Source organism: Saccopteryx leptura, chromosome 13 (genome assembly GCF_036850995.1).
Source record: "Saccopteryx leptura isolate mSacLep1 chromosome 13, mSacLep1_pri_phased_curated, whole genome shotgun sequence".
Taxonomy (NCBI): domain Eukaryota; kingdom Metazoa; phylum Chordata; class Mammalia; order Chiroptera; family Emballonuridae; genus Saccopteryx; species Saccopteryx leptura.
Genome location: NC_089515.1, coordinates 17,378,807 through 17,406,216, shown reverse-complemented (window position 1 = coordinate 17,406,216; position 27,410 = coordinate 17,378,807). Strand labels below are relative to the sequence as shown.

Genomic DNA, 27,410 nt, shown 5'->3' with positions numbered 1-27,410 from the left:
ATATATTATCACCTGTCATCATTCTTAAGTTCTTTAAAAAAAACTATTCTTCAATGAGTTTTACATTTATTCAGTGTCTGAGAATATAGTAGCTGCCAATAAATAATTAAAGAATGATCACATTTCTAACCTCTTTTGCAGAGCCTTAATTACTCAGCAAAGCCTGAAGGGCTATGCTAATTTATACTGTAGTGTCTATTATTGATTGCAGAAAACCAACCAAGAATTATATTCAGAATTTACAAAGGTATTTTTAGGAATATACCTATTGAGGTTTCTAGTAGTCTTTTAGAACACTATAAGATGAATGTTCATATTTACCTCATGGATTCGTTTAAGTCCATATTCCCATTTTTAGAGTTTTAATTGTGTTTAATACCTAGATGATAAAGGTAGCCAGTAATTAAGTCCTTAAAATCAATATAATTAAAAGCTCAAGTGAGGATTTCTTAAAAATGAAGTTTTTAAAAAACAGAGGTTTGTCCTGACTGGTAGGAATTGTTGGTCAGGCAAGATAGCCTTAAACATGACATGTCACACCAAATTCATAAAGAAAATGTTTTACAATTAGGTATTGTAAAAGTCCAGCGTGAACACAATGCAGGATTAGAATGTATCTTTAAATTCAGTTTTTAATAAACATGTAGAGTCTCTGAAAAGTTGTGTTTAGTCACTTGTGCCTAAGAATGTTTTTGATAAAACTGATTAGTAGGAATGGTGAACAATAGTTTTGCAGTTCTACAAACTTGGGTAAAAGAAAAAAACAAAACCATAAAACCTGGATTAGTTTTTTTAATGGCTTCTGTTCAGTACAAACCAGAGTGTTTAAATTCACAAGTTTCATTAGTCTTAGGTATTTTTATATGGTCTATATGAGTATCAGTTTTATTAACACATACTACTTTCAGCATACAGGTGGAGTATTTTCTAGCTGTTGTTAATAGTAAGGTAGGGTGTCCTGTAGAAGTGTTCCATTATTCAGTGAGTTACTTGCTGTTGTTCCTTTTCTGCCATTTCTTGTTGGCGAATCGTTTCCTGTGCTGCTTGTTGCATTTTTTCCAGCTTTGCCAGAGTCAGAGATTTTAAGGGTAAAAGTTTGGGTTTACATAGCACCATTGTGGTTATATCTTCTACAGACACCTGCCCTAAGTTTAAAAAGAAAGACAAATTAATTTGAGACAACCCAGTTGTTTGGTGGTTTGGATTTCTGGGTAGCATGAAGGTTTAAAAACTTATCCATTGTTAATGAAAATCTCGTTCTCATAGTTTACCCCTGTAAATACATCTAAAAAAGCTTTTAATGCTATGGAGTTCATGATGAAGACAAGTATCAAACTTTCTTAAGATTCGAAGCTATCACAAGACAACTTTTTGTGTCAAATTTTTAATTAGAAGAGTTTTGGGAGGAATGCACAGTGCCTAAAAATACTGTGTGGTAATAATTTAACATGAATATTCAAATTACTGAATGTTGAATAGAAACCTTTAGTAATTTTTACTATTGCTTGATTTAGGTTCTTTTTACCCACATTCAGACCTTAATATGGATTACAGTGCTCTTTTTTATTGAAAAATTTGTATTGTAGCCTGACCAGGCAGTGGCACAGTGGATAGAGCGTTGGGACTGGGATGCGGAAGGACTCAGGTTCGAGACCCCGAGGTCGCCAGCTTGAGCGCAGGCTCATCTGGTTTGAGCAAAAAGCTCACCAGCTTGGACCCAAGGTCACTGGCTCGAGCAAGGGGTTACTCAGTCTGCTGAAGGCCCATGGTCAAGGCACATATGAGAAAGCAATCAATGAACAACTAAGGTGTCGCAACAAAAAACTGATGATTGATGCTTCTCATCTCTCTCCATTCCTGTCTGTCTGTCCCTATCTATCCCTCTCTCTGACTCTTTCTCTGTCCTTGTAAAATAAATAAATAAAATAAAATGTTAAAAAAATAAAAAATTTGTATTGTAACTGCAGTCTTGAGTGTAACAGGATTTCTAGGTTTAAGAAAAAATATTTCATTTGTCATCCTTTACTGGGAAAAATTAAGCAATGGATTACTCCTTTACAACCTACTCTTGAATGAAGTAGAATAGAAATGGACAGTAAATATGGGAACCTCAGTAGTTACAGAGTTTTAGCTATTGAGTCTACTATGTGACACTGCCTATTACTTTTTAGGGCCCTATAATATTCTACAATCTAGTATTTGTGATTTAAATACCTTGTTTTGGAAGAACTTCCCGGAACACAGACTTCACTTCTGCCATATCTGAATTGTTGGCTATAGTTTTTCCTTCAATGAGAAATCAGTTATTAGTGTTCAAGAATGAATTCCCAACATAATGCTGAGACATTTCCATTATAATTTAAAATAAAATAATAATTTCTATAAAAAATGAACTACCTCTTCTTGTATAATTTCCCCCTTAATTTCATGTGGATCTTTTCATTGAAACAAGGCTGAGATAGTTCATACAAGCATCTAGATCTTGTCAACTTCCACTAGTCAATGCTGGTGTAAATTGGAAGGCTGCACATTCTAACCCCCACCCCCCAGCAAAAAATTTGGTCGGGTTTTTTAGACAAAGCTGAGGAAAAACAGGCATTTATGTGCAGCCACTTTTGTTTACTGACAGCATCTCCGGTGGGTGACGTAAATTACATGACCATTTGGGAGGTGGTAAGAGGTGGTTAGAGAAAGAATAGGGTAGCAGGCAAACATTTCCTACGAGTCTCACTTCTCTCAATAGCTAACAGCTAGTTTCTACTTTAACCCTTTTGCTATAATGACAAAAAGCATCTTAAGGTTCTGTTACTGGCTTCAAGCGGTAAGGCAGTAACAGGTGATATTGGCTCTTGAAGAACAGAAGTGAGGTATGCTTTCAGTTTACTATTTTCCCCAATACCGAAATATACGCTAAAGTACCAATGAATAGCCTTATATGTGTTTTTCCTATCAATAGCCCAGCATATATGCTACCTCTGGCAGATGACACTTGTTCCCACTCTTACATCCCAGATTACAGTCTGCTATATCATCAAGGTATTCTGGATGTAATTTGTAGCATGGTTCCTTTCCAAACAGATGCTTCTTCAGACAGTCCCACCCATTTTGTGATATTTCACCATACTGATGCAACCTTTCCATGTGTCTTTCACAACATTGCCACCGAAGAAAGATTCATTGTTTATAAAGTGGTGATGCTGGCTTGATGCCTGCCTTACCCGCCTACTGCAAATGAGTTGTAATCAAGTGAAACTGCTTCTGGTCTTAGTTATTCCCACTCCACTACTACTTGTACATTCCTAATAAAAATTTCCTACTCTTCTTTCACCAAACTTCTTCACCTCATTCAAATTTCCATTCCGGAACGTCAAAGCAGCAACCGCACCCCAATGCTGCTCTGTCCAGAGTGAAGATGAAGTTGGGAATGGCCCAGGAATAAAGCAAGCAACTCATCACTAATTGGATCTGAGAAAATGCAAATGCAATTTCCTTAGAATGCACGGCTTCCACTCCTGCCACATTCTTTCCTTCTTGTACTTAGGCCTGCCAGTGGTAGGTACCTAGTGATTTTTTTCCCATGTTACATTGAAGGCTAATAACATTGTAGTTGCAGATCCCTGATTAGCCTGAATAAAACTAAAACATGTAGCCTCTTCATTTAAGGTACCATAATGAAAACACTCATTAGGCCCTTATTTGGGCCTAATCTGACATGATACTACTGAAAGAGAGGATATGCATTATAGATGTTGATATATGTGAAGGTAATACTAAAGAGTTAAACATTTTTAATCACCACAATGCTAAACTGGGAGGTGAAACAACTCAGCTCTTTTATAGATTAGCTACACTGGGGACGCAGAATTCAATCACTATTCGCTTTTTCTGTCGTGTACCTCTTTCACATTCTAAAATCTGTCTTGAGGAGAACAGTGAAATGTGGCACTCGACCAAACCTTAGTCCTGTTTGACTAAGCTGCCATTGTTACGGGAAAGGGTGTGGGGCCGAAGGCCTGGTGTTGGGAAGCTTAGTGGCCTCACTAGCCTGGCTGGAGTGTCTGCTTTACTAGGGTTGGTTCTTGTTCCTAGGCCCCTGTAGGCTTTGGTAGGAGAGAAACAGGAAGGGGAGGGCCAAAATAAGCATGGTGGTGGCTGTATGGCCACATGGGCAAGGCTACACTGTCTTGAAAATCAACTGCCCTGGAGTCAGAGTAGGAAGGAGCATTTGTTTCCTCAGGATGGCTGAGTAGCCAGACATGGGTGTTTTGTTTGGTGTAACATGCCCTAAGGAGCTGTGGCTGCTCCTAAGGGTACTTTCTTATTTCTTGTTGGTAAGATGTGTGGACCACTGGAGACAGATGGGCCAAAGAAGAAACATAGCAACTACAGCTGAAATTCATGCTTATCATACAACTGCCATGTCATTCAATAAATGTGTCTACTATGTGCCAGGCATTGGTCTAGTGAACAAAACAGACAAAAAATAAAAAAACTTTAGTAGAAGATTAGTAAATGCTATAGAAAATAGGATAGTTTAAGGGGATTTAGAAATGCTGGGAGTCGTGGTATTGCAATTTAAATAGGCAAATCACTTTGGCTTCATAAAGGTAAAAATCACTTTGGTGTGTATGTTATGTCTTAAAATTGCAAAAAAGTCAAAAGCCTGATAGTATCTATAGTTAGGGGGAAGGTGTAGAGAAGTGAGCACTTTGTTGTTGGGAGGGTTGATGGTAAATACAGGGCTTTTAGAGGGATATTTTTTAGTAGCTATTAATTTCTTGTAGTTTTTACCAAAACTAAGTATGCACATTTTTTGACTCAAACATTCTACTTCTAGCAATGAGCCTTAAAGAAACAAAGCATGAGTGTATAAAGATATAACAATATATAACAATGTTTATTAAAGTATTGCATTGAATAGCAAAGTGTTCAGCAATGGTTAAATCTCAGTGTTCAGCAGCATGCCAAAGGTTAAATTATGGAACAGCCACACAATGGAATACTGTGCCAGATTTTAAAATATCACAGATTGTTAAGTCATATTTTAAGAGGAAATACTAAACTGCAGAAACAAAATTCTTAAAATAATAGAACCCAGACTTTTTCTGCTTAAAGAGAATGCAGTGTCAATCATGTTTTGAAGCTCTTGGTCTGGGTAATTAGAAAATAATCTGCTGTTTCATTCCAATCCCCCACCCCTGGTTCCTTTAGTTTGTAATTTCTCCTAGAGATAATGGTTTTAGATGCATAGTGCATTTCAAAGTCATGACAACATAAGCACACCTATCATAACCATTTGAGCTAGATGTTTAAAATTAATCTAGAAGAATTTGGAGAGAAACCAAATCTTTGTCATGAAATATTTTACTAAGCTGTAGAGTGAGGGTTGAAAGACACTTAAGTCTAGGAAGGATTACTACTTTAAATCAGTCATACACATGTTGATAACTTAAGTTAATCATACAACTTGGACAAGTTAAAAATCTCCAAGGTGACTTAGTTTGGTGATAAAACTGAATTATGGGTGTGGGACCAGACAGCACTAACAAGCTCGCGTCTGAACCTTGAGAATCTGTGTCTGTGGCCCTCAAATTTTACACTTTCAGAACTCCCAGTGGTTCTGAAAAACTAGGCAGAAAAACTGCATACTCCTTTACACATTTCTAAATTGAGATATACATTTGTTATGTTAAATATTTATAGAAGATATAACTTCTGGCATACTTAAAATAACTTTTATATTAGTCTTTTAAAAATATATCCAATGTGATCTAAATATCACAGCAGTTTGATAGCTCCATCATCCATTAATTAAAAATGAATTTATTTTTTAGATATTTTACGTCCTTTTGCTCCCTAGACCTCTATGTCCATTCCACATAATTTTATTTTAATGTAATATATTTTCATGCTTGAACACATTTAATCATCCTGTCATACTTCTGTGCTACAGAAACGTTTATAAATTTAAATGAAAAAAATCTGGATTGAGTTATTACAGTTAGTGAAAAATTGGTCAAAAAATGACATTAATAAAATACTGAACATAAAAAATAAAGTTAATGGCTATACATCTTTAAATAAGGACAGAACTTTGGATGTAAACACAACAGGAAAGACTGGAGTAGGAAAGGATGCTGTTTTTGGTGATGAGAATTATTCTTTCAGAGTGGAAAATAAAAGAGGAATTTGGGATCATATGTGCCTTTGCAAATGGATTTTTTCTTTCAACAAAGATATTAAATGAGGTGGATACAGTGGATAAGAACTAGTTCCCTCGAGGAATTTGGGGGAGGTGAAATGTGGGAGAGACACATGTAAATAAATAGTTACAGTTGAACATAACAGTTTAATAAAAGCATATCTACTGTGTCTTAATAAACCAAAACCATGAAATACTTGGTTGGTATCTGAAGAATCACTACACTTGACACTGGGACTAGTTCCAGAAGGATGAAGGGTGTGAAGTATTATGATAATAGGTGGTTTTGTAGCAAGGGGAGGTGTTCTAGACAAAATAAAAAAATGTGTTCAAAGAAAAAAGCATTGAAAAAGGAAAAACCAAGGGAAGGGCCAGAGTACAGTGTACACAGAGTGAATGCACTTTGGTGGGGTTGGCTAGGTGGAGGCCCGTTCCTACTGAGCCTTCACTGCCATGACTGGGAATTTGGACTTTGTATCCTAAAGACAGGAACCTAATTGATGGCTTGGAATGGGCATGTGACATAATTCTTTTTTTGGAAACACATTCTAGACAGGAAAAACAGAAGAGACATTAGAGGCAAGGTGGTTAGTAAGAAAGCTATAATTGTTTAGGTAAGGGTATGAGCAAAAGCAGTGCTAACAGGCTATAAGAAAAGACAAGAAGTATTCAGGATGTACGAAGTTGAGGTTTAAACCTCTCCACCACTCCACCTGTCCCACATACCCTTTGAGTGATAAGAAGATGATCAAAGATAACAGATTTCAAACTAACATGTTTGAGTGGATGGTTGCAGTATTAATTCAAGTTGGGAACACAAGAGGAACAGGTTAGGAGGGAATGGTAGAGACCACGAGTTAGGTTCAAACCCCATGAATGTGGAAGTCCAATAGGAAGGTAAAAAGGACTGGAGGCCCAGAAGTCGATATTACAGTTGTATACGCTATAGAAATGGATATAATTTCCCCTAAAAAGGATATAGAAAGATGGTAGATAAAAAGAGATGAGGCCCTGGCCAGTTGGCTCAGTGGTAGAGCATTGGCCTGGTGTGCAGGAGTCCCGGGTTCAATTCTCAGCCAGGGCACACAGGAGAAGCACCCATCTGCTTCTTCACCCCTCCCTCTCTCCTTCCTCTCTGTCTCTCTCTTCCCCTCCCGCAGCCAAGGCTTCACTGGAGCAAAGTTGGCCCGGGCGCTGGGGGTGGCTCCATGGCCTCTGCCTCAGGCACTAGAATGGCTCTAGTTGCAACAGAGCAACGCCCCAGATGGGCAGAGCATCACCCCCTGGTGGGCATGCTGGGTGGATCCCGGTCGGGCGCATGTGGGAGTCTGTCTGACTGCCTCCCCGTTTCCAACTTAAGAAAAATACAAAATAAATAAATAAATAAATAAATAAATAAAATAAAAAGAGATGAGTAGTGTAGTGGCTAAGAGAAGGATCGGGAGTCAGGATGATCATTTAAACAAATTAATTTTCTAAGGCTCAGTTTCAGCAGTAAAATAAAGCTTAAAATAGTATTGACTTAGTATATTAAATAACAATTCATATAAAGCCATTAGACCACTTCTTAGCACATGGTAAAAGCGCAGTGAATTTCAGTGACTCTTATCAATACAATGTTGTCATTAGATTCTTAGGAAAAATAAATCTATTGACATATATTAGTTATAGAGGCTTATTAATAAAACAGAATGAAGAAAAACCTACAGGCAAGAAGGAACACTTTATAATTGTTGACTCATCCCCTTTACTGTCTTTTAACTTAGATAATTAAATTTAATGGGTTGATATGGATCAATAAGAGTACATAGGTTTCAGGTAAACATTTTCATAGCATTTGACTTATGTTTTGTGCCCATCAACCAAAGTCAAATCATTTTCCGTCATTGTATATTTGTCCTTTACTCACCATATTGTCTTAAAAGTTATCTTAAAGGAAGAATAGCTACTTTAGCTTTTTTTAGCATAGAAGCTCTTAAATTTTAGTTTGCTTAAGACCGTGATGGTGAACCTATGACACGTGTAGCCATTTTCGATGACATGCGGCATGCTGCCGCATACCAGAGAAGTATGGGGCCGCATGCTGAGAAGGACGTTTCATCCTCGGCTCCAGCACGGCCAGGTGCAGTAGCCGAGGATAAAACATTTGCTGTAGTGTAGACACTCTGTGCCAGAGGTCTGTAGGCCAAAACATCAGAACTCCGGCACAGAGCGTCTAGTTCTGGGACTTCCGGTTAGGCCGTTAGGTTATCTTTGACCTCACTTCCAGCCGGCGGAGCAGGGAGCAGCAGAGTGCCTCCGGGGATGCATCTTTGGGGGCCCTGTGATCGCCATTACCAGCAACCACATAACCACAGCAACCATCATCCAATCTACTGTGCTGGGGTATTGTGGATTTCTAATTGACCATCATTACTGAGATAAGTGAGGGGGAGACTGTGAGAGGCGAGGGCCTGTGCTATGGGTGCTGTTTCCCCCCATTAGAAATAGCGGCAGCCATCTTAATTTACATAAGATGCAACTTGCAGAATTTCAAGACAGCATCTGGGCTCAGGTGTTTGTCGACTTGAGGTCAAAGCTTGAGAATCTGGAAAGGTGCCGCTTGGAGAATCAAGAGGAGTGCCACCATGAACAGGAAATTTGAAGTGCCTAGAACAGATTACCAGGCACTTTTAGCACCCTGAAAAATATAGCAACGGCTTTACTCACAATTTTTCCCTCTATGTACTTTTGTGAGACCTTATTCTCAGCATTAAATAATATCAAAACCAACAAAAGAAACAGATTGACAGATGAAGTTAGTAGCGCTTGCTTGGGCTTGAAGTGTACAAAATACCAATCTTCAATTGAAGATTTAGCCAATGAAATTTAGCAACAAAAAAGTCACTAATAGGCAGGTTAGTTAAAGAATTCCCTCTCCCCTCACTTATCTTAGTTCACGGCACCCCACACAAGTTAAATAATATCAAGACCAACAAAAGAACTGACTAACAGATGAACAAAGAAGTCACTAAGCAGGTAAGTTAAATAGTTTTTGGTTTATTAAATAGTTACACAGTGTGTCCGTAAAGTCATGGTGCACTTTTGACTGGTCACAGGAAAGCAACAAAAGACGATAGAAATGTGAAATCTGCACCAAATAAAAGGAAAACCCTCCCAGTTTCTGTAGGATGATGTGGCAGCATGTGCACGTGCGCAGATGATGACGTAACACCGTGTATAGTGTATACAGTGGAGCAGCCCATGGCCATGCCAGTCGAGATGTGGACAGTACAGAGGAAAGTTCAGTGTGTTCTGTGGCTCGCTAAATTCGAATCCATGACCAAAGTGCAACGTGAATATCGGCGTGTTTATAACAAAGCACCACCACATACGAATAACATTACTCGGTGGGATAAGCAGTTGAAGGAAACGGCAGTTTGGTGGAGAAACCCCGTTATGGTAGGCCATCAATCAGTGACGAGTCTGTAGAGGCTATATGGGATAGCTAGTTAAGGAGCCCTAAAAAATCTGTGCGTGGGCCCACATCAAACTGCACTGAATAGCCTGACCTGTGGTGGTGCAGTGGATAAAGCGTTGACCTGGAAATGCTGAGGTCGCCGGTTTGAAACCCTGGGCTTGCCTGGTCAAGGCACATATGGGAGTTGATGCTTCCAGCTCCTCCCCCCTTCTCTCTCTCTCCTCTCTAAAATGAATAAATACATAAAAATATTCTCATTAAAAAAAAAAACTGCACTGAATAGGTATGAAACTGGGAGAGTTTTCCTTTTATTTGGTGCAGATTTCACATTTCTATCGTCTTTTGTTGCTTTCCTGTGACCGGTCAAAAGTGCACCATGACTTTATGGATACACTGTATATTACAATTACACATTTTTGTTATTTAAACTATAAATATCATGAAATTATGGTTTTTTTCTTGAAGTGACACACCACCCGAGGTATGCTCGGTTTTTTGGCGAATTTTGAAGTGACACACCAAGCTCAAAAGATTGCCTGGCTTAAGATTAACAGCACAATGTTTTAGTACAAAAATTAAATATATTTTAACTACACAGACATGTTAAGGGATTTCTATAGTGATTTTGAAAATAACTTTCACTCTAAGAGTCAACTTTGGAATTGTATTAACTATTTACTCAACTCCCATTGCATCAACTCATACATACATATGTTAGATTTAACAGACTCAAACCAGGTCTAGGAAAAGTTCTCTTGTCTAACATTGTATAATGAGTGGAGAAACAAGATTTGAATTCATATCTGCCTGACTCCAAAGTCTGGGGTCTTCAGTTTTTGCTAAGCTGTATCTGTACGAATGGCCTGAAGAACCCCAGACGGATTTAGTATGGCACTCCACTGTAGGAACACCAACGTTGAAGACGATATTAGATAAGAGGAGGTAGACTGGGCTGTATAGAAGCCAATGAAGGTTAACGTAACGTGAGATTCAATTTCTGCCAAAATGGGCAGTTTGAAGCCACTAATGACCTTGGCAAAGGAGGATGAATATAAAATGAGTCAAACATTAAATATCGTGATAAAAATATAAGTGCAGCATACTGACTAAAGCACTGCATATATTTTTTTTCTCCTTAGTTTTGAGAATTGTGTTAAAATCAGGCCTGTGTATAGCTCTAACCAACATGTGGTTTTTCCTTCTCATACACGCTCCTTAATTTGAGGATTCTGTATTCCAGTTGTCACATTTGATAACACCTTGAAAGAAATTTAGCAGGGAAAAATACTTCTTTTTGGCTCTGGCCAGGGCCACATTAGTATTTTTAAAAGATGCTGCTGGGGCTTTCAAATCTCAAGGTTAATTAGAAATATTCAATATTTTTAAAGTTTACAAATTTTGTAATTTTTTTTTAACATAGGAGAGTATGATGAGACCAAGATCACGCTTAAAGAGCTGGACACGACTGTTAGCTTTAGATTGTACCCTAGTTTCATCTAGACATCTGGAAAATGGAGATTAGTCATATAGGAGGCAGAGAGAAAGGGAATAGATTACTAAAATTCAAATCCAATTCCTGGTAACTCACAGCATCATATTATGGATCAGAAATATCAAAAAACATACCGTGGGTACCAAAGCCAAGTCTTGGCTTCTAAAAATGCTCTGGACAGTACATATTTGGGTGTTTAAAAAACTGTCCTATGTCATACTTACCTCCTTAATCCATTTTTAACCTTTGCTAGGTGCCCCAAGGAGCCATTCTATGGGTCAATGTATGTAGTTATCCTTCATATCCAGGTGCCTACCACTCCTAACCAGCCATTAGTTCATCATAATTCTTTTTACCTATTCATTAATTGATCCAAAACTTATCAGCTTATCCTAATTGTATAAAACCTCATTTTTAAAGTTTGAATTTAAATGCTTCAGAGTTCCAAGAGTTTGAATTTAAATGCATTCTAGTGTTCCAAGTGTTTTAAATAAGCTCTGACAGTAAAATCCAATGTATGATTTAAGTTTGTACTGGAGTTTGTTTCTTTTTTCACTTTTTCCTAATCATCACGTTTATACTTTAAATGGGGTATAGGGTTGTACTCTGGCTCTACTGCAAACTGTGTGACCTTGAATACATTTCTTTGCAAATTGGAGATTTGATTTTCTCATAAAAACCAGGTTTAGTATCTGTCCTGGGTTTTAAAGTTTAAGTGAAAAGTAGATGTGAAAGTGATTAGAAATATATTGTGACACATTATCCCAGGTCTAATTTTCAAATCGCTATAATAAAGGATTTGTTGTAGATTTCCCGTCAAGTACCTTCCAACTCTAAAAATCCTTTGACTGCTTATCAATATCGTGGTACCTGTAAGACAGAATGAATGTGTTTTCCTTTTAAAATTTGTTTTACTTACCAAGAGCATGTGCTGCAAAATTGTGTTCTTAATTATATTTTTAAAAATAAAGCAAACCTATTTCATAATATAGTACAAGGTTGAGAAAATATGGACAAGTTTATAAGTTGGCAGTAAAAAGTAAACCTTTAAAACTGTAATCAAGGGAATAGAAACTTGGTGTACATAAGAATCTATTTTGAATTTCTAATGGAGGTGACAAGTCACTTTTTGCCTAACTAGAGAAGTCAATAAAGGCACCTGAAATATGGCAAAAAATTATGAGATTTCACGTAAATTTCAAATGTCAGCTCCTCTCGACAAATATGGGAACACCAGGCCCATATTACCACATGGAGAGATTCGCTGTGTGGGAAGCGATGCTCCATTCAGATGAGCATGGGGAGTTCTCCAGTTGCCACTACAGCATATGGTTTCCCTTCACCCGACATGCCCAGCCTCTCCAGGCCTTTGATTTTGCAACATCAGTAAAACATATTATATGTCAAACTGTCCAGAAGCAAAAATACAATCTGGGAATTGAGGGAGAAACCAGAAGCAATCCTGTTTATGTAAAGTCCAGGACAGTTTTCTTTCGTGAATATTTAATGTTAGTTACTTTTATGATTAATTAATTAATTTACTTTTTCACAGAGACAGAGAGAGAGTCAGAGAGAGGGATAGATAGTGACAGACAGACAGGAATGGAGAGAGATGAGAAGCATCATTATCAGTTTTTCATTGCGACACCTTAGTTGTTCCTTGATTGCTTTCTCATGTGCCTTGACCTCGGGCCTTCAGCAGACCGAGTAACCCCTTGCTTGAGCCAGCGACCTTGGGTCCAAGCTGGTGAGCTTTACTCAAACCAGATGAGCCCACGCTCTAGCTGGTGACCTGGGGGTCTCGAACCTGGGTCCTCCGCATCCCAGTCTGACGCTCTATCCACTGCACCACTGCCTGGTCAGGCAATGTGAGCTACTTTTAAAAGTAAATTCAATCTGGCTAGTGTAGGTGATGGATAGCAGTAACAGGAATTGTAGGAAAAATGGCAAAAATTTTTATCTTTGTCTTATCCAAGACCTGTGGTTGACTAATAGATGAATTTTTAAATGCAAATTTCTGAATGTAAACTCACATGACAAAAAGCTAAGAGGGAGCACAGAAAGAAAATGTTTTTGAGCAGACACAATGTAGCAATGCTCACCCTTACTCAAGTGGCTGCCCACATGCTTGCAGGGACCTAATTTGGATTGATAATGTTCATCTGGAGATGCCAAATACCATCATATGTCATGTAGTTGGAAACCATAATAGATTCTATTCTGTTTTGCTATCTGGCATCTGTTGGTAGAAAAATGTTGCAACATGTTCAATTTGGCTAATTAATCCAGACTCATGTGAATAAAATGTGTGGTGTCTGGCTTCTGGAATGTGCCAGGGCCTAAGAACAAGAACTACGCTTCCTGGGTGAACTGGGATGATAGCGCTGGTTTTGGTATACTCCAGTAGCAGTCACTATTAAGTTAGGAGAAAATGATACTACATCCCACTAATGCAGAATGTCTTTTTATAATGACTTTTGCTATTTTTAAATTCAGTGCTAGAAAGTGGTCCTAAAATATTAGCTGTTAACCTTTAAAAAGGTATTTGAAGAATTTTTTTATATTCTCAGCATCTGAGATAGAAAGCTATTTCAACAGTATGCAAGGAAGGGGAAAAGGGGAAATAATTGTTTGATAATTTCTTCATTGTTTATCAAAGCCTGATCCTCTGATTACCTGCATCAGAATCCCCTGGACAATTATTAAAAATACAGATTTTTCTGGAGGCTTCCAGACTCTTAAATCAGAATCTCTAATTATTTTATTAAGTTTCCCCCATTAAACTTGGAGAACCAGAGTTTTAGATTCATTCTCACTTGATAAATATTTCAGCCTACTATGTGCCCGAATTGGACTGCTTTAGAAATTATTAATTACCACTGACTACATGTCTTTTTTTTTTTTTTTTTTTTTTTACAGAGACTGAGAGTGAGTCAGAGAGAGGGATAGACAGGGACAGACAGACAGGAACGGAGAGAGATGAGAAGCATCAATCATTAGTTTTTCATTGCGCGTTGCAACACCTTAGTTATTCATTGATTGCTTTCTCATATGTGCCTTGACCGTGGGCCTTCAGCAGACTAGTAACCCCTTACTAGTAACCCCTTGCTGGAGCCAGCGACCTTGGGTTTAAGATGGTGGGCTTTTGCTCAATCAAACCAGATGAGCCCGCGCTCAAACTGGCGACCTCGGGGTCTCGAACCTGGGTCCTCTGCATCCCAGTCCGACGCTCTATCCACTGCGCCACCACTTGGTCAGGCTGACTACATGTCTTGCTATACACATACACTATATATAGTTGAGTCATTCTGTTCAAGGGTTTTTATGGCTCCATTTAATAGATGATAAATAGAATGAATAAACTGTCCAAAGTCACCAGGTAGTTGAATGGCCCTGTTTCTGAAGCTGAGGTCTGATTCTAAAATCTGTGGTCTTAGTAAGTATATTATTTTGTGTTACTTGAAGCTGAAGTCAACTTAAAATTGTTTCATAGTCCCACATGAGCAAGTTTTGTTCTCCACAAAAGAAGTGACTGACGGAGTGCATTACTTAACTTTCAACTTCTGCCTTCCCACAGCATTTCCTTCTCCAGTAAGTACGTTCTCTTCCTTTCACTTATCTTTCACGATCACATAGAAGTCTAGGATATGAGGAGTAATGAGTTTGGGGAGTTTTTTCTCTTGCGATTATAAAGCAAATTCTGCAAGCACTTCTCTATCCACTGGATAGAGAATTTTCTTAATGCACTAAGTGTTAAGTATAATCTTGATTTTGCAATTTTTAATAGACTTTGATGAATGTTAACAAAAAGCTATCACAAGAACACCATGACCAATTAGGACTTGCAAGAGAATTTCAGGAGGAAAATAACATTGCCTAAACTGGAATGTGGCCAGATGGCCAGCAGTTGCCTTAGTATATGCTTTGATAACATCAAGATTCATCTGTATATGAATGGCAGGGCCCACACATCTTTTATCAACAGTCCTCCGGGTGCTATGAGTTTAAACTCATGAAACTATGCTGACATCAGTACATTTTGCTGCAGATTACATTGCATCAGCTCTGAGTGTGGGCAAAGTAGCAGCATCACTTTATTAAAGGTAGGCAGTCTGTGTTGCCAGTCCAGGGCATTAACACATACTCTACACAGACAGGAGGATTAAATGCTAAACTCTTTGTAAGACAGCATAGGAAGATGAGTGTGCTGAGAAGTGGAATGGATTTCAGCTCATGGCATGGGTAGGTGTAGCTGCAATTGAGAAGGCTTAATTATGACTGGAAAAGTATGAATATTGTGAAGATTTCTTTCAAAAAATATTACATAGAATCTAATCAAGTCTCTAGACTAACTTCTGATTTACAAGAAATAAGAAAAAAGGAGACAAAAACCTCGACTTTAATTCTTCAAAATGTCAAGGTAACAAGGGATAAAAAAGAATGGAATTATACTACATTAAGGCTAAAGAGTTAAAATATCCAAATCTGACAGAGAAACCTTGACTGGATCCTTGGGTTTTATTCCCCCCAGGGAAGTGGAGAAGGTATAAAGATATTCTTAGGTCAAATGGGAAAATTTACATAGACTGGATTTTAAATTATTACAGGATTATTTCCTTTGTTGTGATAATACTGTGTTTTGCAGGAGAACTTTATAATTCTTAGGAAATACATATTGGAAATTTTAGAGGTGTCTACTTAATAATAGGTGTCTGCAACCTATTTCCAAATGGTTCAATGACAATGGAAAAGTTTGTGAGAAGGGATAAAATAAATATGGCAAAATATTAACTGTTGGATCTATGTGAAGGGTACATGAATGTTTGTCTTCTTTCAACTTTTTTGTTTGAATTTTTAAATTAAAAAATTGGGGGAATAGTCATGTTGGAAAGCCTTCAGAGGGAAGCCTAAGAAAAGGTTGAGTAGTAGGGGCTATACTGAATTTCTGAAAAACTCAAGTTCCATAAAACTTTGCTGGCAGTGTTGTGGTCATCCAGGAGACATTTCAAAACAATAAATACTTACTAAAATATCATATGCAGGGTAAAATGATAGGCAGATGAATCTGATAGAAACCATTCTATTTAGGTGTAAACACAGTAACAAAGCTAAGAACACAAGCAGCTGTTTCATAGGGGTTGTCATATAAGAGGTACAAAAAGTGTGAGGTAATCCCAGATAAAATTACTTTCTGCTGAGCAGAGTCTGGAAACACATCTTGAAGGATCACCAGGGCATGGATACAGAATCACAAAAGGTTGGTGCTTCAGTGAGTAACGTTGGAAGAAACAATAGTAGTTCATTTTGGCTGGAATATGAGTAGAAATTAAGAATGTAGTTTTGCACCTTTGTTGTTGACTGGCTGGGTATAAATAAATTTCACTTTACGTGAAAGTTCTGGTCTTTCTCCTGGTAGATTTACACAGCTAACCCGATATTACCAAAATGACTGATAATTTTTGATTCAAGCCTACAGAAGGAAGGGACTACATGGGATTGTGTGTGTGACACTTGTAAAGAGCCATATAAAACTGATACTATATATATATATAGTCACATGCATTAAACTGTTGAATAAATTGTAGGCATGCAGGATTAGGGCAGTATACCTTCATCCTGAATGCTTACAAACCCTCAGTAGAAACAAAGAAAAGGAAGAAAATTCAGAATGTGAAGGAAGCGGGATATAACACTCAGTGGTGAGGGAACCCTCCTTTTCTTTTACAGCTAGGAATGGAAAATGATTTCCTCCCCTATCCTTCGTTCTCCAAAGGTCAGGGGGTGAGAGTACTTAATAGGAACTTGCGGGGGCGTGGCCAGGAGCTCGGTGCGCGAGTTAAGGGCTCCGCCCGCGGTCCGCGCCCACGCCCCTCCCGGCGCTGCTGGCTGCATCTGGACGGAGGGGCCGGTAGAGCGGCCTCGCCCCACAGGGAGCCTCAGAGGGGCGGAGGGAGAGCGGGCCACCTCCTGGCCAGCCCGGAAAGAAATCTTCCAGCGGAAGCAACTCGGTGCCCTCGCTCGCCTCCGTGGCGCTCGGGCTACCAGGGACTGTCCGGCACAGGCCTGCTGCACCGACGGGTCGAGGCCGAAGGACACTCACCTCCCTACGCGACTCCAGACGGAACGGGCACTCCCTGGGGCGCCGGGGGCGCACGCTATTCCCACCCTTCCGCTATGACCCGGTTCAGAAGTGCCAAACGCAACTTCCGGGCAGGACAGGGATTATCAGAGCCCTAAACTCTTGCCCATTTAGGTAAGTGACCAGACGTCCCAGCAAACTACGGGCCAGGAAACCTGCACCCTCCCCTCCCCCATCCCAGGCAGGTGGTCCGGAATACGAATGAACTTGTGTAACACTGGACGTCTGGTCACCTTTGGTCCCATTCGGGCCTACTTACAGATGCTTCTTTTCCCACACGGCTCAACTGTTGCAACAGTAACAGAGGGATTGGGCGAAGGAAAAACTACGTCACACTGGGGACGGGGGGGGGGGGGCAGAGAACTCCCGTTGCCACGATCAGTAATGGCTGCCTTAGCTTCAAGGGTAACTTCCGACTGAGAGTTGTCGCTCTACCCTGCTGGAGGCTTACTCTGTGACCCGCTAGCCAGCGGCGCCCAGTGGGTGGAAGAGAGGGCGTCGAGGAGCGGAGGCAAGGAAAAGGGCGGGCAGAGGAAAGCTGGAGCCAACGCCTCACTCCGGCCGGGCAGCGTCGCGGGCGCCAGCACCTCCCTTTGATTGGGCAGCGTCGATTTCCCTCGCTCCGCCTGTTTTCCTTCTGCGAGTGACCGGCCTGCGCCCGAGGGGTGGGGCGCTATGGTAGGAGCGAAAGTGTGTGGCGGGCGGGCGGGCGGGCGGGGCGGGGCGAGTGGGGGAGGGGCGGGCGGGGGGCGGCGGTTGGGCAGCGTCTCTTCTCAGGAGGAGGAGGAGGAGGAGGAAGAAGGAGGGCGAGCGAGCAGGAGAGCGAGCGAGCGGGATGGCGGAGTCTGGGCTCCCGACGGTAACCGGGGGCCGCCGAGGCGGGAGGCTGTCCGTGGGTCGGTCCTTCCTGCCTTTCTTCCTGCCCGTCGGGCGGTCGGGCGGGCTGTCGGCAGGGGGAGGCCCCGCGCGCCCTGACAGGCGCGAGCCGGCGGGGCCGGGGCGAGGCCCCGGGGGCCGGGGCCCTGGGAGGCGACGCCGCTGCCGCGGCTTTCCTGGGTGCCGTCGCCGGGAGGGCTGGGCCCTCGGACCTGGCTCTCCGCGCGGGGACCGCAGCCAGGCGCCGCGGGCAAGCCGGCCGGCTCTGACAGCGACTGGGGCCGGGCCTGCGGTGGCGGAGGGCGGCCGGGACAGCGCCCGGGCGCGGGCGAGGGCGCGGGCGCGGGCCGGGGGCGTCCGGCGGACGGTCCCGTGCCGCTCGGCCCCCGGAGCCGGCGGGGCCAGGCTGCCGGGAGACCCCGGGGCGCCGGGAGGCGTGTGAATGGTTGCCCGGGTTCCCGGCCGGCGCGGCGGTGCGGGGTGGGGTCTTCCTCGCCCCCTCCCCAGAGCCCGCCGCGCTCTGCTCGCCTCCTCTCCCGGCGGCCGGGAGTGGGGAGGAGGGTTCGGGCGTGTAGCCGGGTGAAGAGTTGTAGCCATCCGACACTGCCCTGTGGGGCAAGCCTGATGGCAGCCTCTTTCGCGGTAGCTTTTAGGGATAGAGGAAAAGTACTCTCTACTCAACCCCCTCCCGCCCCAGCTCAACGCTGGAAGCTTCAGGGCTAAACGATTTTCCCCCAGCCCCTCGGTATCCATTGTTTTGTACCATCCTCCTCCCCCGCCCCGAGCCTAAGTAGAAGAATAAGAACTCCAAACCATTAATTGCCCCCCGCCCCCCGTCAGCAGCGGGGTTGTGTTATTGTGGATTTACAAACAGGTGGAATGAATACCGATTCAGGAGCTGGAAAGATCGTTTTGTGCGTGTGTGTATGTGTTTTAAGCTTTCAGCCCTCACAGTTGTTGATTTGATTTTCTTGTCTATCTGTTGCTTTGTATCATAATGCGAGTGATGAGAATAAAAGAGGAAGCAATGTTTTGCAACCTACCCAAAGAAATGTTTTCTAAGTCCCTGGGGATGCTGAAGCAAAAGTGGGTTGCAGATGTGGTATGTGCCTCCATCAGAACTACCAGCAGTCTATAAGCTTACACTTGGACATTTTTAAAATACATTTCTTAAATGTCCGCAGCTTCTAGTATCTACTCAGAGGGAGTATTGCATGCAAAACTTATTTTTGTTTATGTTTTTCAGAATCCTAGGGTACACTTGTGTAACCAAGTATCTTTGAATGTAAATGAAAACAACCCTGAAAATTTTTCTTGATTTTAAAGACCTCGTTTTATTAGTGTACTGATCTCTACGACTTCCCCCTTTGTGCCATAGGACTGTTACTTTGTATTTGAAGAGACTTAGCTATTGGATACAATTTGGAACTATAGTTCAAGTGTTGAGGTATTTCATTGTGGCAGTGACACGAATTTTGAGGAATAAAGTGTGTAAATGACCATTTCCTTATATATAGGGCTTAGACTGAATATAAGCCGGTTGAGTACTTGTTTGGGCATAAGGTACACTTTAATGCTTTTATTTAATTATGAATATACATTTGAAAAATAGACCACAGACAAATAAATAAAGGCTTTGTCTTAAGTTTTGTAACTTTCAAATGGCTTAAATGTAATATAAAGCTAACATGTAAAATTATAGTATTCTTTTTTCCAATTTTATTGAGAAATAATTGGCATACATCACTGTATAGGTTCAAGGCATATAGCATGCTGGTTTGATTTATATATATATATATATTGAAATGGTTATTACAATAGCTTTAGGTAACATCCATCTTCTCATATAGATACAATAAAAAGAGAAGAAGGAAAACAAGGATACATTTTTAGGATTTACTTTCTTAACTTTCCTGTATATTATATAGCAGTGTTAGCTATAGTCATCATGTTGTACATTACATTTCTAGTATTTATTGTATATGTAAAAATGGAAATTTGTACCTTTTGACCACCTTTCTCCCACTCCTCACCCCATTCTTCATCTCATAACCATGTCTCATCTCTTTTTTTATTAGGATTTTGTTTTTGTATTTTTAGATTCCACATCTAAGTGAGTCTTGCATACAGTATTTGTCTTTCTCTGATTTATTTCATTTAGCTTAATGCCTTCAAGGTCAATCTGTGTTGTCCCAAATGATAGGAATTCCTTGTAAAACTGTATTCTTGAAATGCCAGTTTTGAGGTATGGACCTCGCCTATCTCTAAGATTACTACTTTTTCCTCAGACCTGATGTGTTCAGTTTTTTAAGAAACAACTACATATACGTCAGGTTAGCATTTGTTATCTGATCTCATTGTCAGTACTCTTTTCAAGTGTTTTACCTTTTCTCTTATTTCTTAGAAATTATTATGGTTAAAGAGTGATATTAAGAGCTACATTAACAGCTTGCAGCTGGATTATTTTTTAATTTTTAAACTACCATATTCAGAAAATTTATCAGAGCTGTGTTTTGATGATCGTAGCAAGCAAGAGTCATACAGCAACTGTGGACCACAAACCAGTCAGAAATTAAGACATTTCACTTTTGAAAGGAACAGCAAAATTATAAATTTTTTTGTTACACTTGCTGGAATTATGCTTTTTAAATAATGCTATTTCTTTAGTGTCTTTGGTCAGGGCTTGTTGCATGTTCAGAGAGACATAAACTGTAATTCTCTGTAGAATACTTCCAAAAATGCTTCCTGAATAGCTGCTGGTATATTTTTTGCCTTGATTTATTGGTGTCGATTGTGTGTGAAGGGTGAATAAAATTGGAATTCTTTATTATCCAGGCAGTTAATTGCTGTTATATTTGTTTTGAAGATATGCCGGATTATCAATATCTGTTGTGTAGTTTAATATTTATGTAGGACTTATGCTCCTTAAACAATTTAAATAATTTTCAGATTTTTTTCTAGTAAAAAGATCATTTAAATATAAAAATAATCTGTTGTGTTTTGATTAAAATATATACTCTAACCTGTATGTGCAGATATAAGGATTAATATTTTTGGAGGTTGAAGATTAAATGAAAGTATATCTTTAGAATTTAGTTTACTATATCATTCATGTTTCATTCATGAATCAGTGCTTATAACAACTAACTAACAAAACCAAGACAGCCCCCCCCAAACAATAAAAAACAACCAAACAAATCGACCCACAAGACCTTCAGTGAATTCTGAGGTTTGTAGGTTGGCCTTGGTGGAAGTGTTCTTGAATTAGTTTATAAAATATCAATTAGGAAAGAAATTTTAGATATAAAATAAACACTTTGACATCTCCTAATAAGACTAATAGGAAATGGGTAAATATTTTGTTACAGATAAGTTAAATATTATAGAAATTGGCTGTATTTTAGCAGAAGAATGATAAATATTTTTATGTGGTACTTGAGAAGTGAGTCCAGCAAATATGAAATAGATTGCTATTTTTGTTTAGTGTTAGACTTATATTTTATGCATTATATGCATAAAATAATTATATGTATTAGGCATATTATAATTTAAGGCTAAATTGTTCATACATACACATGCATAAAATTTGTTATTTTGTTATTCCTGCCTTTGGAATTTTGTTTTGTCTACTTGTTACATTGCGTCTATGTATGCCCTTTCAATGCCCTTTAGATCTTTCTAGAAATATTTTATTTGTTCATATAGTTGTTAAAATTTTTTATTTTCCTACCTCTGTCTAAATTGACTTTTAAAATCTGGAAAATGTCTAAGTTACAAGGTAACCTATGATGTACTTGACCATGACATAGAGTTCTGAAGTAAAACTGTCAATCAGTAGGTTGAGAGGAATATGCATAAGTCTGAGAAACTGAGTTATGTTTTAAAATATGTAGTTGCATTATTTTAAAGTGAACTAATGTTTATTGTCTTTATTGGGTATTTCCCCTCTGGTTTACAACTTTTAGCAAACCAAAGTTCTAACACATGAAAAAAGTATTCTAATTACAAAGTGATTTCAGATACTTGTGGTGTTGGTAACATATGCTTTTTGAGAAAATATTACGTTCCTATTATCAAGATTTAAAAGAATATTTAGATTTCACACTGTGTATATCTCATTGCAACTTCTCTAAAGTTCACTAGTTGCAAAAAAGTAGTGCATACTCTAAAAAGCAAAGGTTCTTTTATTGGAAAGAGTGAACATATTACTTGAAGATAAAACAGTAAGGAGACCTTTATTTGTCCCTATGTGAAATGAACTTGAAAGGTTTTTACAAAGTATTTGGTGTGTGTCTTCTAGTGTTTATAACACTGTGAACACTCACAATTTAAGCACTTTTTTTGCCCTCAGTTACTATTTATAAATCCTACAATTTTAATTTAGTAACGTTATAGTTGACAAAGATAAATCTTTTAGTTTTTCTAATGTCTTGGAGGTAAAGTGAAAATGATTTGTTCTGATACTGGTAATGCTTAGAATTTGGAGTAAATTTCATCAGTTAAATTAGGGCTTTCTCAGTTTCATGTCATACACCACTCCTGGCTTTTAAGACTTTCACAGTTTTGCACATAGTCTTTATGTTAACTTTAAAATTTTGTCCCATGAATAATAGTTCTTACTACAGTTTCATATTCACTAATGTCATAGGCCTTCTACTGAGTGCCATGCATGTCTCACTTGCTGAGGATACAAAGATAAATACTGTGTTTCCTGCTCTCAATAAGTTCAATTTGTTGCATAAGCTGGGCAGATCAGTAGCTAGTTGTTTTAGTGTGACAAGTGTTTTGATAGCAGTATACACTGATGAATTCAGGTAAGTTAAGACTCAGAATGTAAAACCAGCACTGCTTACTGGAGGACTGGGCTTGAACTAACTGTTGAGGAATAAGTAGGTAAGAAGAGGTTAAAAAAGGCATAGACATTAGAGATGTTAAAGTTCGTTTACAATTTGGGTTCTATGTATGACCTAATATTTTAGGTGATACAGCTTTCATGAAAGCTCCTATTTTTAGAAACTGTTATTTCTTGTGTGCTTAATTTAATTTGGGTCTTGAACTGTAGATCTGTATTCATGTTGGGGAGCTGCTCCAAATTATTACTTAAACTTAATAAAGTATGTATTTCATTAATATTTTAATTATAAGGAGAACATAGCCTGATGTAAAATAATTCCCAGGCTTACAACGTGAATAATGATAATATGTTCCAAAATCTAAATTAAATATCTTTTTTCTCAGTATTTATGCGTCACGTCACCGGTAACATTTATGAATTTCTTTAGAACTCATGGTAGGATTTTATTCTACATTTTAAATTTGCTGTTCCGAGAATTAAAAATAATCTCTTTCCAAACTTATTTAAAAGTGCCCCCCCCCCCACTTTTTTTATTAGCTAGGTCAGACTGTGATCAGTAGTTATATCCTGGTAGATGTCTTTTTATGGTCTTACATGATTTAGAAATTTTCTCAACTTGAATATTAAGTAGTTTTTCATATAGTATAAATAATACTTTTTAAAGGGCTCAGTGAGGCTTTCTTTGCCATCCTGAGCTCCATTCCTCACAAAGTACTCTGGTTGCTCATTTTAAAACATTCTCATGTTGCTTTTCTTTTGGTTTTGATACTTTATTTTCATTTATTGAAAGTAGAGATATTTCTTTTAAAATTTTTTGCATTTTAGCAATTATCTTATAAATGTTATAAAACCTCATTTATCTCAAGGTTATTCATTACGAAACTAAAACTTTCTGGGTGTCATCCTGGGATAAAACCCAATACATTGTTTCCATGGCTAACCTAATTGCCGTTCAGCCTTCAATATCTCATCCTTGGAGAGGCCCTTCTCTGATCCCTAGTTAGATTCTTTTACTTAAAGGTCCCTTAGCACCTGTGCTTTCTTTTTTATTCCACTCATCATTTTTTGTAATGATGTATTTAATGTCTGTCGTTTTGCTAGACTGTAAATTTCATGATGAGCATTGTGTATGTCTATCTTTACTATTTCTCCAGTATACAGTGTCTAGACCTTGGCTTATAGGCTCCTAATGGAAAATTAGTTAAAATTAGTAGTCTTGAGCCCCAAAACAAACAGCCCACTAAAAAGGACAAAGAGGTGTCATTACTCTTAAACATAGTTTCTGCTCTTAGAAACTCTCAGGACTGAATTCAGAGCTTTTCTCTTATAATGTACAACTAAAAAAAGTTTGGTAACCAAATGTAAAGAGGGTTGGGATACTCTTAGAGGTCATAAGACAGTTGAAAATAAGAACAGAGGGAAAACAGTTAAAAAGCAGATAGAAGATTTAAAAATAGTTTAAGGCAGCTTAATGTTGTGATAAACATATAGAGATTTATTGCTTTTGGTAAATTTTGTTAAAGATGACACAGGACAATATATTGTATTTCAGAAAGGTTTCTATCTAAAATGTACTGTTTAAAAGTTTTAATGTGGCCCTGGCCGGTTGGCTCAGTGGTAGAGCGTCAGCCCGGCATGTGGAAGTCCCAGGTTCAAATTCCGGCCAGGGCACACAGGAGAAGCGCCCATCTGTTTCTCCACCTTTCCCCCTCTCCTTCCTCTCTTTCTCTTCCTTTCCTATAGCCAAGGCTCCATTGGAGCAAAGTTGGCCCAGGTGCTGAGGATGGCTCCATGACCTCTGCCTCAGGCACTGGAATGGCTCCAGTTGCAATGGAGCAACGCCCCAGATGGGCAGAGCATGACCCCTGGTGAGCATACCGGGTGGATCCTGGTTGGGCGCATGTGGGAGTATGTCTGGGTGTCTCCCCACTTCTCATTTCGGAGAAATACACACACAAAAAAGTTTTAATGTGTTACGCTTTTGTTAGTGGAAAATGATGTGCTTAATGAGGTGAAATATAGTAGGCACCTTAAGTAAAAATGAGTAAAATTAACTAGAAGCAGATAATTATCTGACAATACAGAATTAGTGCACTATAATATTTTGACCTTATAATTTGCAGAAGTAGATTTTTTATACCTAACATATGTTCTTTGTTTACTTAGCTGTGAAATATGTAAAATTGAGTAACAACATGTTTTTCTTCAACAGTTTTGAATGAAAACATACCTGTTGCAATGATAAGACAAATGACATATTTTTGCAACTTTTATTCTGTGGAAGAGAATAAGCTTAATCTCTTGGCATTTCTTGGTAACCTAGACTGGAAAAATTAGATTGGAGGTCATAATTTTTTGCTAGAAGTATATGTAGTCTAGTAACAGATTAGGTGACCTGAAATAGATTATAGTTAATTCTATTTTGTTTTATGCAGTGTGTCCGTAAAGTCATGGTGCACTTTTGACCAGTCACAGGAAAGCAACAAAGATGATAGAAATGTGAAATCTGCACCAAATAAAAGGAAAACTCTCCCAGTTTCATACCTGTTCAGTGCAGTTCGATGTGGGCTCACACACAGATTTTTTAGGGCTCCTTAGGTAGCTATCCCGTATAGCCTCTACAGACTCGTCACTGACTGATGGCCTACCAGAACGGGGTTTCTCCACCAAACTGCTGGTTTCCTTCAACTGCTTATCCCACCGAGTAATGTTATTCCTAGGTGGTGGCGCTTTGTTATAAACGTGCCGATATTCACGTTGCACTTTGGTCACGGTTCGAATTTAGCTAGCAAGCCACAGAACACACTGAACTTTCCTTTGTACTGTCCACATCTCAACTAGCATGGCCCTGGGCTGCTCCTCTGTATACACGTTGTTACGTCATCATCTGCGCGTGCGCACATGCTGCCACATCATCCTACAGAAACTGGGAGGGTTTTCCTTTTATTTGGTGCAGACTTCATATTTCTATCGTCTTTTGTTGCTTTCCTGTGACCAGTCAAAAGTGCACCATGACTTTACGGACACACTGTATATCTTCTGAGATAAAATTTCGTTATTATTCTGATTCAGATAAATTGCATTTTATCTTGATATTGTAATCTATTGAATTCTGTTACTATAAAATTAGAACTAATTATTTCTTATTTTGTTGGTAAAACAATTGCTGGTTTATGTACTATGTTAATTACAGTTTTAAACTCATAGAAATAGGATGCTTATATACTAGGCAGCTTTAAAATAGTAAGGTTTTATGATTTAATCTTCAATCTGTTTATTTCTGCACTTTGGACGTAGTGATTTGAAATTCTTAATACTAGAAATATGGCCTAGTTTCAGAACACCCACTGAGCAACTGTGGGAACTCAGCATGCTAAATGACTTGTAGTGCTGCAGTATTTTTTAATTTTCCCTACCTTCTGTTATATAATAGCTTATAGTAGTACACACTGAACATGAGTATTTGGACAATAACAAAGTTTATTGAAGGCCCAAAATATGTGAGATTGTATATATTAGACTTTGTGTTGGGCTCTATGGTCCTAACTATAATCAAATATAATGATGGCCAGTGACTGAATGAATGACATAAATCAGGTGGTAATAGTTTAGGCATGAAAAGCAAGAATTGTTTTGGGGCTTAAAAAAAGTGGTTTAAAAACTGGAAACTTCTGAAACAAAAATTTAAAAAAAAATTTATATATTTATTATTTTAGAGAGAGAGGAAGGTGGGGGAGAGAGAGAAACATTGATTTGTTGTTCCATCTATTTATGCATTCATTGGTTGACTCTTGTATGTGCCCTGATCAGGGATCAAACTGACAACCGTGGCACATCAGGATGATGCCCCAACCAACTGAGCTACCCAGTCAGGGCAGAAAGAATTTCTCAATTCTATTAAAATTTATTAAAATTTAAAAAGTAACTCTGATATAAACATTTCTATGATGATTGTGTATATGATTTAAAATTTTCAGTGGAAATAATTGTAAACTTCTCCCCTAGAATGTTGTGCAACATTGTCAGTCTATGAGAATCAGCTAATGAAACTTTAGAAACAACTCTAAAGAATGAAATCTACTAGTTGATATACATTGTTCAGGAAAATATGTTTGTAAAGACATTTGATAAAACAAACTTCTGATTTTGTTAATTAAAAAAGAGACTGAGCTGATCTGCACTAATTGTAGTATATGCAAATGGATATTAGAGTTAAATGTTTCAGGTTAAGGATTTTTATGATATGAAAAAGAAGGACTTAATAAATTTGCTTTAAAAGTCAGCTATGTAATTCTTGTAAAGTTAGCTCTGAAAGTAATGCCTTAATACATGACTAATTATTCATATATAAAAATATAAAAAACAACAGCCTTTTCTCAACTGGAA

At 38.8% G+C, this 27,410-nt stretch overlaps 2 protein-coding genes across 5 annotated transcripts in view; one reads left to right on the top strand and one right to left on the bottom strand.

Moving 5' to 3' along the window:
• Positions 1-779: 779 nt before the first annotated feature.
• Positions 780-17,639, bottom strand: BBIP1 (BBSome interacting protein 1). Of its 2 annotated transcripts, none has more exons than XM_066354772.1 (3): positions 17,553-17,639; positions 2,215-2,286; positions 780-1,145 (listed from the first exon to the last, which is right to left on the bottom strand). In XM_066354772.1, the coding sequence occupies exons 2-3, from the start codon at positions 2,258-2,260 to the stop codon at positions 979-981; spliced, it is 213 nt and encodes a 70-aa protein (XP_066210869.1). In that variant the 5' UTR covers positions 2,261-2,286; positions 17,553-17,639; the 3' UTR covers positions 780-978. The 2 variants fall into 2 exon arrangements, with proteins under 2 accessions (XP_066210869.1, XP_066210870.1); XM_066354773.1 differs by lacking the exon at positions 17,553-17,639 and adding an exon at positions 17,255-17,350.
• SHOC2 (SHOC2 leucine rich repeat scaffold protein) overlaps positions 17,272-27,410 on the top strand; it is an 87,398-nt gene continuing 77,259 nt past the window's right edge. Inside the window, exon 1 of one of the 3 annotated variants that reach the window (XM_066354765.1) lies at positions 17,272-17,407. The gene's annotated coding sequence lies outside the window, so the exon portion shown is untranslated. Of the gene's footprint in view, positions 17,408-17,755; positions 17,972-18,036; positions 18,153-27,410 lie in introns of those variants that run through there. The other 2 variants (XM_066354766.1, XM_066354764.1) reach the window with 2 other exon arrangements.